This window comes from Gorilla gorilla, chromosome 21 (genome assembly GCF_029281585.2).
Source record: "Gorilla gorilla gorilla isolate KB3781 chromosome 21, NHGRI_mGorGor1-v2.1_pri, whole genome shotgun sequence".
Classification (NCBI taxonomy): Eukaryota; Metazoa; Chordata; class Mammalia; order Primates; family Hominidae; genus Gorilla; species Gorilla gorilla.
The window spans coordinates 23,587,245-23,603,551 of record NC_073245.2 but is presented as its reverse complement, the minus strand read 5'-3'; the positions used below and the strand labels follow the sequence as shown (position 1 = coordinate 23,603,551).

At 40.7% G+C, this 16,307-nt stretch overlaps 1 protein-coding gene across 4 annotated transcripts in view; it reads left to right on the top strand.

Moving 5' to 3' along the window:
* The first annotated feature begins 2,146 nt into the window (after positions 1 to 2,146).
* TASP1 (taspase 1) overlaps positions 2,147 to 16,307 on the top strand; it is a 254,970-nt gene continuing 240,809 nt past the window's right edge. For 2 of the 4 annotated variants that reach the window (XR_008674671.2, XM_055373530.2), the window contains exons 1-3: positions 2,275 to 2,314; positions 11,036 to 11,254; positions 15,942 to 16,009. Coding sequence is in view for 3 of the 4 variants with exons in the window: in XM_055373530.2 (XP_055229505.2) it covers positions 11,110 to 11,254; positions 15,942 to 16,009 (213 nt within the window). In the remaining variant the exon portion in view is untranslated. Of the gene's footprint in view, positions 2,315 to 11,035; positions 11,255 to 15,941; positions 16,010 to 16,307 lie in introns of all 4 variants that reach the window. The other 2 variants (XM_019017568.4, XM_055373531.2) reach the window with 2 other exon arrangements.

Below are 16,307 nucleotides of genomic sequence, written 5' to 3'. Positions count from 1 at the left end.
GGCGCTGTGGCTCATGCCTGTAATCCCAGCACTTTGGGAGGCCGAGATGGGTGGATCACCTAAGGTCAGGAGCTCGAGACCAGCCTGGCCAGCATGACAAAACCCCATCTTTACTAAAAAGACAAAAATTAGCCAGGCATGGTCACGGGCACCTGTAATCCCAGCCACTGGGGAGGCTGAGGCAGGAGAATCACTTGAACCGGGGAGGCAGAGGTTGCAGTGAGCTGAGATCGCACCACTGCATTCTAGCCTGGGCAACAGAGTGAGACTGCCTCAATAATAATAATAAAAAAAAGGGTCCGAAGAATTTTGTTACTTTTACTTGAGCAGTATTCACCTACCAGAGGATGGCCTGTGTGACATCTGGGTGTGATACCCAAGACAAAAGTATACAGAGCAGCACTGGGAGATGATTATTACAATGTAGTTAAATTCCAGGAAGAATGTTGCCTAAGAAATGGAAGGGAGCATGTCTATGTCTTTTTAAAACTTTAACATCTTTCTTTTATTCCTGCTGGTTCCAGTTAATATTGCTGTGTAAAAATCCACTTTAAAGGTGCAAAAGAAGAACTATTTTATTATGCTGATGGATTCTGCGGGTGAGGAATTCAGAAAGGTCACAATGGGGATGGTTTATGTCTGCTTCCTAATGCCTGGGCCAAACTTTCTGGCACTATATAACAAGGGCCCCATTTTCTCCAGCTTCCAGTAACATCTTCCTTAGCTCCCTTTAAGCCCTCATTGGCAGCTTCCTCAAGTCCTTTTAGACTCTTGTTAATACTTTCGATCCCTTCCTGCTTTTGCTGCTTCACCTAGTTCCAAAGCCAATGCCACACGTTTTACTTTTATGATGTTATTATGTTATGTTTTGTTATAATATCCATCCTACTTCTAGGTAACAAAATCGGTTTCAGTTACTATTGCTATGTAATAAACTGTTATTCTTACTATGTAATAAACTTCTTCCCCTTGCCCCTCCCTAAGAAGTCAGTGGTAGAAGAGAAAGAAAAAAAGCCCCAAGTTACATAATAAAACCACATAGGTTATATTTATAATAATGGTATCAGTGGTTCTCGAACTTTTTGGTTTCAGCATACCTTTATACTCCCCAAAATAGTAGAGAACACTCCAAAGCTTTTGTTTCTGTGGGTTACATCTATTAATATTTACTATATTAAAAATTGAATACAAAGCTGAAATGTGGCTGGGTGCGGTGGCTCACGCCAGTAATCCCAGAACTTTGGGAGGCCAAGGCAGTCGGATCACCTGAGGTCAGGAGTTCGAGACCAGCATGGCAAACATGGTGAAAACCCGTCTCTACTAAAAATACAAAAAATTAGTCGGGTGTGTATCGAGCGCCTGTAATCCCAGCTACTCAGGAGTCTGAGGCAGGAGAATCGCTTGAGCCCGGGAGGCAGAGGTTGCAGTGAGCCGAGATCGTGCCATTGCACTCCAGCCTGGTTGACAGAGTGAAACTCCATCTCCAAAAAAAAAAAAAAAAAAAAAAACAACAACAAAAAAACCAAAAAAACTGAAATGTTAAAAAGTTCTTTAAAATAACAATAATAAACCATTATGTGTTAATATAATTAACACATTTTAATGAAGAATATTTTCCAAAAACAAAAAAATGTGGTAAGAAAAGTGTTATCTTTTGCATTAGTGTAAATTCCTCTATATCTGGCTTAAAGAAGCCAGTTAGATTCTCATTTCTGCCTTTACATTCAGTTCGACGTGATGTTTTGGTTGAAGTATAAGGAAAATCCATCAGTCATGGGTCATCAAAACCCATGACTGGGTTTCGGTCTTACATCCTAGCCGATAAAAGACCGCCTACATTCTCCTTCCCCCTGGCAAGGCTCGTGCCCCAACTCCTACAAGCAATGCAGGCAGAACCTTAGTTTTCCCTACCGTCTAACAGTGCTCTAAGGATTGAAAGAAAGTAAGCTCTTAAGCGACACCTAGATAAAATGATGGTCAGTTTAATTTCATATCTTATCACAGTATTAGTCAATCAACCACTCAGATATAATCACATCCTGCGGGCTTATTCAGGGGCGGGGGTGGGTAGAGATAGCCAATAGCGCATGCGCAGCTCAGAACGAAGCCCCAGGTGAAGTTAGCGCTGCACCTCTGAGGCCAGGTGAGCCGCTCCGAAGCGGAGGGCGGAGTCAGAGCCGCTTGTGGGAGGCTGCTTCCGACCACGTGGTACCCCGAATGACCAATGGGGAGACTTGATGTCACCCCCGCTTCCTCACCCTGGCAACGGGCGGGTGACTACTTCCGGTGCAGTGAAGGCTCGGGGCTGAAACGGGTGAGTGTCCCTCTTTCCCACGCTGTCCGCGCCGCTGCCGCCCTCGCGCTGCTGCCTCTGTGTGTGGGCCCCGTACGCTAGCTGGGACGTCCTCTCCGGGTCCGAGAGGGGGCGGCGCGCAGGACACCCCTTGCCCCGGGCGGGGCTTGAGGAGGGGGCCAGGATGTCCCTAGTTCCCTAGTCTTGGTCGCTCTAGGCGGCCCCGTCGTCCCCCTTCCCAGCCTCATCTCCGGCTTGGCGTCCTCGTGGCCACCGGGGAAGGACTGTCTGTATGTGGGGAGTTCTTGCAGTTCTTCACCCACTTTGCAGTCTCAGGCTGGAGATGTCTCAGAGTCCGAGGTTCGCAGAGAGCCGAGAATGTGCGCCTTGTCCTGGGTGGCGGGTTGGGGGTAAGGCAGCCCGTTACTTAGTAATAGAGGCCTGATGAGAGTCCTGCGGGTCGTTAGCATTTACTACTCAGGGGGAGGAGGAGGAGGAAGAAGAGGAGGAGGAGGAAAGGACCGAGAAGATGGAGCAGCTGGAGAGGAGGGGGGAAAAGCAGGAGCTCGAGATGTCCTGGAAATCGAGGGTATCGTGTTTCCGGAAGGAGAGAGTTCAACTTTCCTGGCTTCTGTAGGGGAGGGGAAGGAAAGGTGTGTTAGGGGCCATTAGATTGCTGAATTATTATTATTCTTTATTAGCGAAGGAATTTTTACTTATATTCTTAGGAGTTTAATAATTTATCTTTTTTGTTGTAAATAAAACTTTTCCCCACCGCTTACAAAAAGCAGTGCTTACTAAGGAACATCTGGAAAATGCAGAAATAGTTATGAAGAGATCACCTATAGTTCTGCCAACCCAGCATTTTGATCTTTTTTCTAATATTTTATTCATATTAACCTATTTGTGATCATAATGTATGCGTGTAAAATACGGTTATAACTAAGAGGCATAGTTACATACATTGTGTTCATTGCACGGATAGATTGTCTTTTTTCCTCTTGAGAAAGTCTCATTAAGGTATTCATGCACCATAAAATTCTTTTAAATTGTAAATTTCAGTGCTTTTTCTCATATCGCAAAGTTGTGCACCCATCACCACTATCTACTTTCAGAACATTTTCATCACCCCCAAAAGAAATCCTATACTCATGACAGTCACTCCCCATTAGATTCTCCGCTTTCTCTACCAGGCCTTGTAACCACTAATCTACTTTCTGTGTCTATGGATTTTCCTATACTGGCATTTCATGTAAATGGAATCATAGAATATATGGCCTCACTTGTCTGGTGTCTTTCAGTTAGTATGTTTTCAAGGTTCATCAATGTCTGTGTATCAGTATTTCATTCTGTTTTATGGATGGGTAATGTTCCATTGTGTGAATATGCCACATTTTGCTTAACCATCATCAGTCGATGGACATTTAGGTTGTTTCCACTTTTTGGCTATTTTGAATAATTCTGCTATAAACATCTGTGTACAAGTTTTTGTATGGACATACGTTTTCAGTTCTCTTGGTTATATACCTAGAAGTGGAATTGGTGGGGATATGGTAACTCTTTGTTTAACTTTTTGAGTGAGTGCCAAATGTTTTCCAAACTGGTTGCACCATTTTACATTCCCACCAGCACGTTATAAGGGTTCTGATTTTTTCATATCCTTGGGAGCACTTATCTTTCTTTTTGGTTATAGCAGTCTTAGTGCTTATAAAGTGGTAGCTCATTGTAGTGTTGATTTGCATTTCCCTGATGGCTAATAATGTTGAGCATCTTTTAATGTGCTTATTGACCCTTTGTATATCTTTGGAGAAATGTCCATTTAATTCCTTTGCCCATTTTTAAATTGAATTGTCTTATATTAAAGTTGTATGAGTTCTTTCTATATTCTAAATGTAAGTCCCTTTCCAGATACATGATTTGCAATATTTTCTTGCATTTTCTCCCATTTTATGGGTTGTCCTTTTACTTTCTTGATGTCCTTTATCTACTTAGAATTTTTTTTTCAAAGACTTGTCAAGTGCAATAGGGAGGATATTTAGAGTTAATTTTTCTGTATGATGTGAGGTAGGAGTTCAGTTTCATTCTATTGCATGTGGATATCCAGTTCTAGCATCATTTGATGAAAGGACTGTCCTTTCCTCCATTGAATGGTAGAAACCATTTCAACACCCTTGTTGAAAATCAGTTGATCATAAAAGTGTAGGTTATTGTTTTCTTAACCGTTTTTCTGTATTGGACATTTAGGTTGCTCCCAGATTTTTGTTATTCTAAATTATCCTGTGTTAAACACGGTATAAAAGGCATAAAACCTTTTCTCTATTTAGTTATTTTGGTAGAAAGTTTTCTCAGAAGTGGAATTACTGGTTCAAAGATGAATTTAAGTATGTCCTGGAGTTCATTTAATGAGGCATTAAACCTTCAATATCACGATGTTAAAAGCAACAACACAAGGCCGGGTGTGGTGGCTCACGCCTGTAATCCAAGCACTTTGGGAGGCCCAGGCAGGCGGATCATTTGAGGTCAGGAGTTCAAGACCAGCCTGACCAACATAGTGAAACCCCGTCTCTACTAAAAATACAACAACAACAACAAAAAATTAGCCCAGCATGGTGGCATGTGCCTGTAATTCCAGCTACTCAGGAGGCTGAGACACAAGAATCACTTGAACCTGGGAGGTAGAGATTGCAGTGAGTTGAGATCATGCCACTGCACTCCAGCCTGGGTGACAGAGTGAGACTCTGTCTCAAAAAAAAAAAAAAAAAAAAGCAACAACACAATTATTTATTCATGAGTTGTAATAGCTTAAGGGCTGGATTTCTGTCAAAGCCCTTTGCTGTAAGATGGATGAATTCCATGACTTACTTCCTTTTTCAACTGCTTCTTAAAGAATAAGCAAACCTACGGTGAAAAACTTTAACACCACAGCAACAGGACGTGGTAGTTTTCAAAGTGGTGTAAGAAAAAAAAACAGTGTCATCACATACAGTAGGAAAATAAAACAATCTTTTAGAGAGATGAGGCAAGATTTAGACCTTAAATTAGTGCCATGAAAGTCCCTGCAGAGCGTGTTTTGGTTCGGCCAAGAGTAAGGTGGACCTAGATTGAGCTATCCATAAAACTTGTGGCTATAGTTAAGACAGAAGATAAAGTTAGGAATCATCTGATTTGCTGAGAGGATAGTTTTGAAAGGTTGGCAGTAGATGAAGTTGCTGAAGGTTGGCCGGGAGTGGTGGCTCACACCTGTAATCTCAGCACTCTGGGAGGCTGAGGTGGGTGGATCACCTGAGGTCAGGAGTTCGAGACCAGCTTGGCCAACATAGTGAATTCCTGTCTCTACTAAAAATACAAAAATTAGCCAGGCATGGGGGTGCATGCCTTTAGTCCCGGCCACTCAGGAGGCTGAGGCAGGAGAATTGCTTGAACCCTGGAGGCAGAGGTTGCAGTGAGTTGAGGTTGCGCCACTGCACTCCAGCCTAGGCAACAGAGCGAGACTGTGTCTCAAAAAAAAAAAAAAAGAAAAGAAATTGCTGAAGGAAACATTTGCAATTGGGGTCAGAGGTGGGTTATGAAGAACTAGGATAGTAGATCTGTGTGTTGCCAAGGAAAGCAGGTGATCAAGAGAATCAAAGGTTGTAAGCAGAAGATTAAGAAAATGCCATTGGGTTAAGTAACTTGGGAAAGGTACAATTTATGGGAAGCAAGACTTTTTTTTCTTTTTTTTTGAACAGCTTAATAAGATCAGTTTACCCATTTAAAATGTACCCAATGTATCAATTTACCCATTCAAAGTGTACAATTCAGTGGTATTTAGTGTATTCACAGAGTTGTGCAACCATTACCAAATTCAATTTTAGAACTTTTTTTTATTTTTATTTTTTTGCGATGGAGTTTCGCTCTTGTTGCCCAGGCTGGAGTGCAATGGTGCGGTCTCTGCTCACTGCAACCTCTGCTTGCTGGGTTCAAGCGATTCTCCTACCTCAGCCTCCGGAGTAGCTGGGATTACAGGCATGCGCCACCACGCCCAGCTATTTTTGTATTTTTAGTAGAGACAGGGTTTCTCCTTGTTGGTCAGGCTGGTCTCGAACTCCCAACCTCAGGTGATTGGCCTGCCTTGGCCTCCCAAAGTGCTGGGATTACAGGTGTGAGCCACTGTGCCCAGGCTTTTTTTTTTTTTTTTTTTTTTTGGACAGAGTTTCCCTCTTTTGCTCATGCTGAGGTGCAGTGGCACAATCTTGACTCGCTGCAACCTTTGCCTCCCTGGTTCAAGCGATTCTCCTGTCTCAACCTCCCGAGTAGCTGGGATTACAGGCGCTCGCCACCGCACCCAGCTAATTTTTGTATTTTTAGTAGAGACGGGATTTCGCCATGTTGGCCAGGCTTGTCTCAAACTCCTGACCTCAGGTGATCCACCCGCCTTGACCTCCCAAAGTGCTAGGATTACAGGCGTGACCCACCACACCTGGTCCTAGAACATTTTTATCAGCACAAAAAGAAAGTGCTCCCATTAGCAGTCCCTCTCCATCACCCTACCTTCCATCTCTCCAGCTCTAAGCAATCACAGATCTACCGTCTGTCTCTTTAGATTTGCTTATTCTGGACATTTCATATAAATGGAATCATACAATATGTGGCCATTTGTGTCTGTTTTTTTCATTGTCTCAATATTCTTTAATGACATAGTATGTGTCAGCACTGCATTCCTTTTTATGGTTGAATAATGTTCCATTGTGTGACTGTACCACATTTTGTTTATCCATCATCAGCTGATGGACCTTTGGGTTGTTTTTGGATGCTGTGAATAATATTGCTATGAATATCCATGTATTAGTTTTTGTGTAGCATGTTTTTAGTTCTCTTGGGTATATACCTAGAAATGGAATTCTTGGGTCATAGCATAACTCTGTTTAACTTTTTGAGCGACAGTTGCAGAGGATAGACAAGTTGCCAGTGTTATTTAGAAATAATCATGATGAATTTTAATATCATTACTAGGAGGAAATTGCAAAATGTCTGTGTTCAAACATTTTAGTCAGAAATAAAGCCATTATTAAAGTGATCGATAGAAGTTTTTTTTTTTTTTGGTCTAAACCTGTTACGTGCCTATGTTTCTCCTTTCACTGGAAATCTTTTGTGTTGAGTGTTACCTCAAAGGTTAGCTGAAGTATTAGACATTTTTCTTGTGGATCTATGTATTGACTTAAGTACACTTAACCAGTTTCATATAATGATTTGTAACAATGATTACAAATATGATAAAAACATCACAGATATTTGATGATAAGCTACATTCATGATTTATTTTTCTCCCTCATCTTAACTGTAAAGATCAAATACTATGATTTCCTTCCCCCTCAATTTGGATTCCCTGTAGCTTATGCATCCCAGAAGTTCAATACTCAGAGAAACATGCTTGCCCTGTTTTGGTTATTTGGCTTAGCTCATTACCTAGTATTCCCGTAAATGAACAGATTAATAAAAATTTTTTTTGTAAATAATTCATTCAGATGGTTCAAATTCGAAAGTTTCAAGGGGGTGAACAGTGAAATTTCTATCCCATCTTTTGTTATTAGTTATCCAAATCTCCTTTGGTAATCAGTATTGTATGACTTTTTTGTTTATCTGTCCAGATTTATACTTTGCATATGGTACTGCAAATACTTCTGTACCATACCTTAAAAAATTAGTTATTTCCATTCCTTTTTTACTTAGCAAATATGTTTGAGACTGTTACATATATGTTTATCAAGTTTTCTCATTGTTTCCAATGGCTGCTTTTATTTTTAACCACTTTCATCAAGACATTTTTTGGGCTATATCTTAATTTTGATTGATTTTGCCAAATTGCTGTTGTTGAGTCGTGCCAATTTATACTGCTGCTAGCAACTTAGCTCCAGTTTTTCTGTACTCTCAAAATATGTTATTTTTTGATATTTGCCAATCTAAGTTAAAAAATGGTATTTAAGTGTAGTTTTATTTTGCATCTTTCGAGTGAGATTTAGAATTTTTTGTCTGGTTAAGCTATTATGTAATTTTTCTGCAAACTGAGATTTGTCTATTTACCCTTTTTTTGTTTTTGTCTTTTGTTGGCACTCTTTATTTATTAGATGTCAGACCTTTAATGAGTTCTGAGTTAAACAAAAACTGATGTTGGAGTAGAAGTTGCTTCATTTCTAACTGAATAAAAAATATTTCAGTAACCATTGGGAGTTGGAGGATAGAGTCATGTATTGATAGTTAATTTAGTTGAGTTCCTTTCCTAGTCCAGTGGAACTTTAGGGCCAGGATTTTTGGAGGGGTTTGTTGAGATTATATGGTTTGCTAAATAAATATATTTCAGATAGTCTCTGAGGGAGAGTAGATTGCTCAAGAAATGGAATATTAATCACCTTCCACATTTTCTTTTTAGACAACGTTGAGAAGCAATGCTTTAAAATCTCTCATATATATTAAGATGCCTGTTACATCAAACCATATAAAATGTTGATGTTATAATTATGTTTGTATTTTCTTTTCTTTTCTTTTCTTTTTTTCTTTTTTTTTTTTTGAGATGGAGTGTTGCTCTGTAGCCCAGGCCGGAGTGCAGTGGCGTGATCTCTGCTCACTGCAACCTCTGCCTCCCGGGTCCCAGTTCAAGCAATTCTCCTGCCTCAGCCTCTCGACTAGCTGGGATTACAGGAATGCGCCACCATGCCCAGCTTTTTGTATTTTTAGTGGAGACGGGGTTTTATCATGTTGGCCAGGCTGGTCTTGAACTCCTGACCTTGTGATCCGCCTGCCTCGGCCTCCCAAAGTGCTGGTATTACAGGCGTGAGCCACTGTGCCCGGCCAAAAAATAGGGAAATCTGTATTTTTTTTTTTTTGAGACGAAGTCTTGCTCCGTCGCCCAGGCTGGAGTGCAGTGGCGCGATCGCAGCTCAAGGCAACCTCCACCTCCTGGGTTCAAGGAATTCTCTGCCTCACCCTCCCGAGTAGCTGGGATTACAGGCACCCACCACCATGCCTGGCTAATTAATAGAGACAGGGTTTCACCATGTTGGCCAGGCTGGTCTTGAACTCCTGACCTTGTGATCCACCCGCCTTGGCCTCCCGAAGTGCTGGATTACAGGCGTGAGCCACCACGCCCGGCCAGTATTTTCTTACAAAATATAAATATAAGTTCTTATTTATGAAAAAATATCTCAGATGACAGTGATTCAAAGTTGCTTGAGGTTTCATAGTCCATACTGCTTAGATGTGTTTTCATTTTAGCTGAAGCTCGTAATTTTCCAAAGCCTGAGTTTTCAATCTATGTTTATGCTTCTAGACTAATGGTCCCAAGCTCATTTCATGGCTGGGCCAAATATCATGGCATGATACAGACATGATGGCATTATAGGCTGACAGATGAACCACTAAATCCACTTTGTCAAGTCATACATGGCTAAATGATAGCCTATTTCAGAGAAATATTGTGAGAAATAACCAAAAGAAAATAAAGGTAATTGAGGCAGATTCTTGTGAAATCTTTGGAAGAAAAACATGGTTAGGAAGACAAAACACACCACCACAAAACAAAAACAAAACCAGGCATTTAAATTTACTATTACTTAATTAAAAATCAGCACTTTTGTAATAAAAATTTTTTCCTGCATTTGTGAATCTGTATAAATATTTGAATGCAATGATGTGTATATATAATTGATTTTAAATGATTTGTCTTATAAATAAAATGTTATATAATAAAAATTAAATAGACTCTTAAACCAAGAATTAAGGGAATTTAAAAATTCCACATAACAGTGCTTCTCAGACTATCTCTGTTATAAAAGACCAGCTTTCAAAAATTTTTCAATCCATTGTGGGTCAATACTTATGTAAAATACAAATAAAAAACTCCCCAAATACCGCCAAAAACCAAACATTCAAACAAACTTGAAACTTTAAAAGCTCAAATTTTTGCTTGATTTAGCAGATAAAATTGTTTAAAAAAATAACATGAAGAACTAGAAAAGAATTGTGAAAACTACACATATTGATTATTGAAAATGTGCTTATAAAGCAACTAACATATGAATAGAATAATACTCTCTTGTGGGCTGGTAATAAACACTGGGATGCAGACTGTGTTCTGAGTAACCTGCTTTTTTTTATTTTGGAATAGGCAGCTAAGTAACTTCTTTATGTTTCTTTTCTTTTCTTTTTTTTTTTTGAGACTCCTTTTTTTTTTGAGACAGAGCTTACTTTGTCGCCCAGGCTGGAGTGTAGTGGCGCGATCTCGGTTCACTGCAACTTCTGCCTCCTGAGTTCAAGTGATTCTTCTGCCTCAGCCTCCTGCGTAGCTGGGATTACAGGCGTGTGCCACCACACCAGCTAAATTTTTTGTATTTTTAGTAGAGATGAGGTTTCACCATGTTGGTCAGGCTGGTCTCGAACTCCTGACCTCAGGTGATCCACCTGCCTTGGCCTCCCAAAGTGCTGGGATTATAGGTGTGAGCCACTGCGCCTGGCCCTAAGCAGGTACTATTAGTGGACAGAGAGATTTAAATTCTAACCTTTTTATATTATCCAATTAAATAATTTTATCCAACTTCAATGGGAATAAGAAAAAATAATTTTAATAAATAGCTTTGATACCTTTTTTGTATTGCTCAATTAAATAACTTAAAAATAGGATTTTTGAACATTATCTTTGCATGAATTTGTGTAAGTAACTTATGTGTTGGTGGAAAGAAATGTATACCATCTTTGCCTGTTTTCCTTTAGGGTAATTCCTCTCCTGCAATTACTTTTGGATGGAAGTATGCCCCTTTCTCAATAGAAGATGGTAATCTTGGAGAATGACCATGGAGAAGGGGATGAGTTCTGGAGAAGGGCTGCCTTCCAGATCATCTCAGGTTTCAGCTGGTAAAATAACAGCGAAAGAGCTGGAAACAAAGCAGTCCTATAAAGAGAAACGAGGAGGCTTTGTGTTGGTGCATGCAGGTAAGGTTTGTGGATGGCTTGGAAGATGCCAATAATGTCGATTTTTCTTTTTCTGCCTTGAAGTACACTGAGAATCACATTTCACACTTGGAGGAGGCAAAACTGCCAGAGAGGAATTGGAACCAAAGCGATTGTTTGACTTGGATATAGTGAGGACCTCGTTACTCCCCAGTTAGAAGATCTTAGAATGGCAGCTCTTCCTAGGTTTTCACTTCCCTAACCTATTATTTACTTTAACTCTATGTAATAGATGTATTTAGGTTAGGTAGTATTAAAACCAGACAAAGTAATTTTTGAACTCTGGTTTATGTTTTTTAAAAATAATGTTGCTGTGGGAGGCTGAGGCAGGAGAATTGCTTGAACCCAGGAGGCGGAGGTTGCAGTGAGCCGACATCATGCTACTGCGCTCCAGCCTGGGCAACAAACCGAGACTCCATCTCAATAAAATAAAATAAAATATTGCTGAAAAAATTGTATTGATTCCCATGTGAGACTGTGGGTATCTTAGGGCATAATTATTACACAATCTTTGAGCTGGTTCACCTTCTTTTTTTTTTTTTTTTTTTCGAGACGGAGTTTTACTCTTGTCGCCCAGGCTGGAATGCAATGGTGTGATCTTGGCTCACTGCAGCCTCCACCTCCCAAGTTCAAGCAATTCACCTGCCTCAGCCTCTTGAGTAGCTGGGATTACAGACGTCCACCATCACGTCTGGCTAATTTTTGTATTTTTAGTAGATGGGGTTTCACCATATTGGCCAGGCGGGTCTCAAACTCCTGACCTCGGGTGATCCACCTGCCTTGGCCTCGCAAAGTGCTGGGATTACAGGCGTGAGCCACCGCACCTGGCCCACCCTCTTAATATTTTAAGTGAGGAACCTTGAGACCAGAGAGATTAAGTGACTTAAGAGACTTCAGACACTGGTGGTTGGTGCTAGAGCCAGTGTAAGAAACACCTAAGTAGGCCCTTATGTCTCAGTCTAGTGCTTTTGATGCTATGTCAGCCTGTGATCTTTCTACTTCAGAGGACCATGGGGACAGACACAGTGGAGTTCATCCCCTGGGCCTCCCATCTTTAAAAGGTCTTGGGTTGCAGAACAGTGCTGCTCTGCCCAGGTTTCCTCAGCAGGCTCTTTTTCCTTTGGCCATTTTTATTTTCTTGCATTCAGAGTCTACTTTCCATGACCTCCATGAAGAGAGAAAGACTGTCTGGGTTTCCTTTTAACTTTCCCTGGGTAGTCAAGCAAGATGACAGCAGGATTAACTTTGATATGGAATGAGGAGTAGAAATGTTTCTTCTTGTGAGACTGGTGTCCTGCCTGGCCATTAATGTTTGGCCATATCTAGACTGGACAACCCGAGAAGCCTTATGTGAATCTAATCCAGAGTATCTAAAAAAATCCAAAAAACCGGAAACCAGGTTTAATCCCATTTTCTCACAGGTGCTTTTACAAGGAGGTGAGGTAAATTTACAGAAATAATCCAGTTAAAAGTAGACCTGGGACTAGAGCTTCTGCCTTCAGACTCCTAGTCTGTGTTCTTTCCACTACACTATGTTGATGGTACATCTTCCATTATCTTCCATGATACCAGTGAGTTACCGTATTCAGAGTGAGGGTTTGGAACGTGTAAAAGAAAGGTCTAAACGTTGTAACAAGCAATAACATAAAGCTTCAATTAGTTGGAAAGCCTTACTTTCTATAACTATTATGACCCTGTCCCTCCTCTCTTAGACACAGACTAGATGATAATGGCTCTGCCAACCTTAAATAATGGAATTCAGAAGCTATGATTAAAGGTAGAGCTTATTCATGCACGAAGCTTGAGGATGTCCACCTGGGAGACACTGACTCCAAACAAATGGGGTCCGTGTTCCAAAGTGGAGAAGTTAAGTTTTCATTTATGTAAGTAGAGATAGAAAAATTTTAGCAGGATAGTAACATTTTCCGTAGGAGACCAGTGCATAAGTTACAGCAATTTGATTGGTTATAGATTGCTACATCCTAAGGAAGATTACTTTTTACTTTGTGAGAAGGGGCAGTGATCTGAGAGGGTCTTATCTCTGGTGTTGTTTGGTCTTCCTAATTATTTACAGGAAAAAGGCAAAAGTTGCAGCTGCATGTTGTGTGACTCAGGGTGCATAGCCACATTCCTTTCAAGGCTCAGAATGATTTAATGGCTCAACTTTTTTTTTTTTTTTTTTTTTTTTGAGACTAAGTTTCGCTCTTGTTGCCCAGGCTGCAGTGGTGTGATCTTGGCTCACTGCAAGCTTCACAATTCTCCTGCCTCAGCCTCCTGAGTAGCTGGGATTACAGGCACGTGCCACCATGCCCGGCTAATTTTTTGTATGTTTAGTAGAAATGGGGTTTCACCATGTTGGCCAGGCTGGTCTCAGACTCCTGACTCAGGTGATCCGCCCGCCTCGGCCTCCCAAAGTGTTGGGATTACAGGCATGAGCCACCGTGCCCAGCTGGTTCAACAGTTTTAACTTTGAATTATTTAATTTCATACTCTCAGGTAAAGGTTGGTGCTGGGGGCCAGCAAGAAGAGTAGGAACTCTGAGTTATGATAGGATATTGTGTGAATTAAGGGTGACCCTCACTTCTAAATTATTAGAAAGAGTGATTGATTATGCAGAAGCGTGTATCTTGCACATTTAAGGGTCAAAAATTCATATCCTTGTCCAGTGTAGAGCAGTTTTTTTTAGCACTAGAGTAGACTTGCCCAAACTTTTGTGATTCATGTAGTAGATTCTTGATTTTTCCCACTGCCTATACTGTTTTATCTAATATTTAAACAACTAAACACTTTTTAATCTTAACATTTGAAAGATGAAGTTTATGTTTACTGAAATGAAATAGCAGTATCACTTGCCATAAAGAGAAAATAACTTTAAACACAGTGCAAACAAAACACTGTAATTGAATTTTAACTAGATCGTATTTGTCAGTGGCTTGGATCCTGAGCCTGCCTTTCCATTGTTAAACAGGGAAATTAGCAAGTGTTAACCAGGAATTAAAGATGTACGGGGGGGCTCTGCTGAGACTTTTATTATTTCAAAAGGATTTACATGTTAAGGCTATTAAATGCACTTGTCCCTTACACTGAAGTCATCTCTTTGGAATAGTATCCCATGGTTTAGGAAATGCCGCTGAAAGATTGGGGCCTCTGAGATCTAAGACAGCCAACTTGAGATCACCTATTCTTAGAGAACCATGAAGAGAGGCCTATTAAATATTGGCACAGGCTCTGTGAATGTTCAGAGTTCTCTTGAGAAACAGGTTTAGGATTTGGGTGTATTGTGGATTCTGGTGGCTTGGGCGTCTCTGCTTTCCTGGCTCCTTGTACGACAGTTTCGTGGGTGAGTGCTTTCTCTACCTTGAGGAAAGGTAGGTTAGGTTTGTGTCAGAGTCTGCAGACCTGTAGGAATCCAAAGGCCTAGAGATGTAGCTTTTTTGTTTTTGTCTTTTTTAAAATGGAAAACATGTGTTTGTTTGTTTGTTTGTTTGTTTTTTGGAGTCAAAGTCTCACTCTGTTGCCTAGGCTGGAGTGCAGTGGCATGATCTTGGTTCACTGCAACCTCTGCCTCCCAGGTTCAAGCTATTCCCGTGCCTCAGCCCCCTGAGTAGCTGGGATTACAGGCATGTGCCACCATGCTTGGCTACTTTTTTTGTATTTTTAGGAGAGATGGGGTTTCTCCATGTTGGCCAGGCTGGTCTCAAACACGTGGCCTCAAGTGATCCCCCCGCCTCGGCCTCCCAAAGTGCTGGGATTGCAGGCATGAGCCACTGCGTTTAGCCTAGAGGTGTATTTCTTAACCTTCCATACATTGGACCCCTGTGGGGCTTTAGGGGTGGGTAGGGACAGGTGGTTCAGTGCTCCGTTAACGAACTTTGATTAGAGAGAGGCCTAATTAAGAGAGTTTAAGGGCTCTTGTCTTTGTTTCCTTCTTGTTTAGATTATTCTTAAGTCCCTAACTAAGCAAGTTGTGTATCCTTGTAGGGAAACCATTTTATTCAGAGCCATTCTCTTGAGAAGGTTCTTGGGTATTTGATTAAAAGACAGAGACCACCAGGAATTCTCATAGAGAGTCATGAATGTGCTGTCACTTAGCTTTCAGAGACACCCTGAGCTACATTCTAGTGGGTGAGAGGATGTGAAGTGTTTGGTTAGGAATGGTGCAATTGGTGGTGGTTGTGGACATGTGAGATGTAAGACACCTCAACTTCAAATGTTATTCAGAAGAGATCCAGCTTTCTGAATTACTCTTATGAATTCTGGATTTGAAACAGTAACTTCCCAAATGGCAGGGGCTTTCTGACAGTCAGCAGAGAGGAACCCGGAGGGACCCTGTCCCCAACACCTTCTGGGTTATTAGCTCCAGATCAAAAGAACTCCTGATTTTGGAAAGAGGTTCTTGAAAAGAAGAGGGGAGGGGACCTTGGTGAAGCCTCTTTGGGGACATAAGCTATTTTTAGGGCTTTTGGCAGGAAAAGAGCTTTTGAAAACGGAGATAAGGCATGGTATTAAAAAGGCTTACATTGGAGTAAGAAGTCATAAAACTCCATACAGTTAGGGCAATAGTTTTGTTTTTTACTAGGATAGCATCAGTTTATATGGAGTATTTATATAACATAAGCAAGGTCTCTTAATATTTTAATAATTAACTGGATTTTATTTTCTACTATAGGTGCAGGTTATCATTCTGAATCCAAAGCCAAGGAGTATAAACATGTATGCAAACGAGCTTGTCAGAAGGTATGAACACAATGTGTATGATCTGTGCATTTCAGTTTTGAACAGAAAGCAGTTTTACCTTGAAATTCAACATTTAAAAGTTTCATTTCTAGGACAGTCTTCCAGTTTGGACTACAAAATTATTTTGCTTGTTTTTGTAGGGGATCGTTTTGTGTTGTTTTGTGTTTTTCTCCACATGATGCTTAGCTCTTTCCCCACTTTCCCAGATTAAAGTCTGTATTTTTGTAATTGTGGGCACACAATCATATCTCTTTTAATCTTTGCAACGATGTTGAACTTCTGTAGACAGAAGGATAGA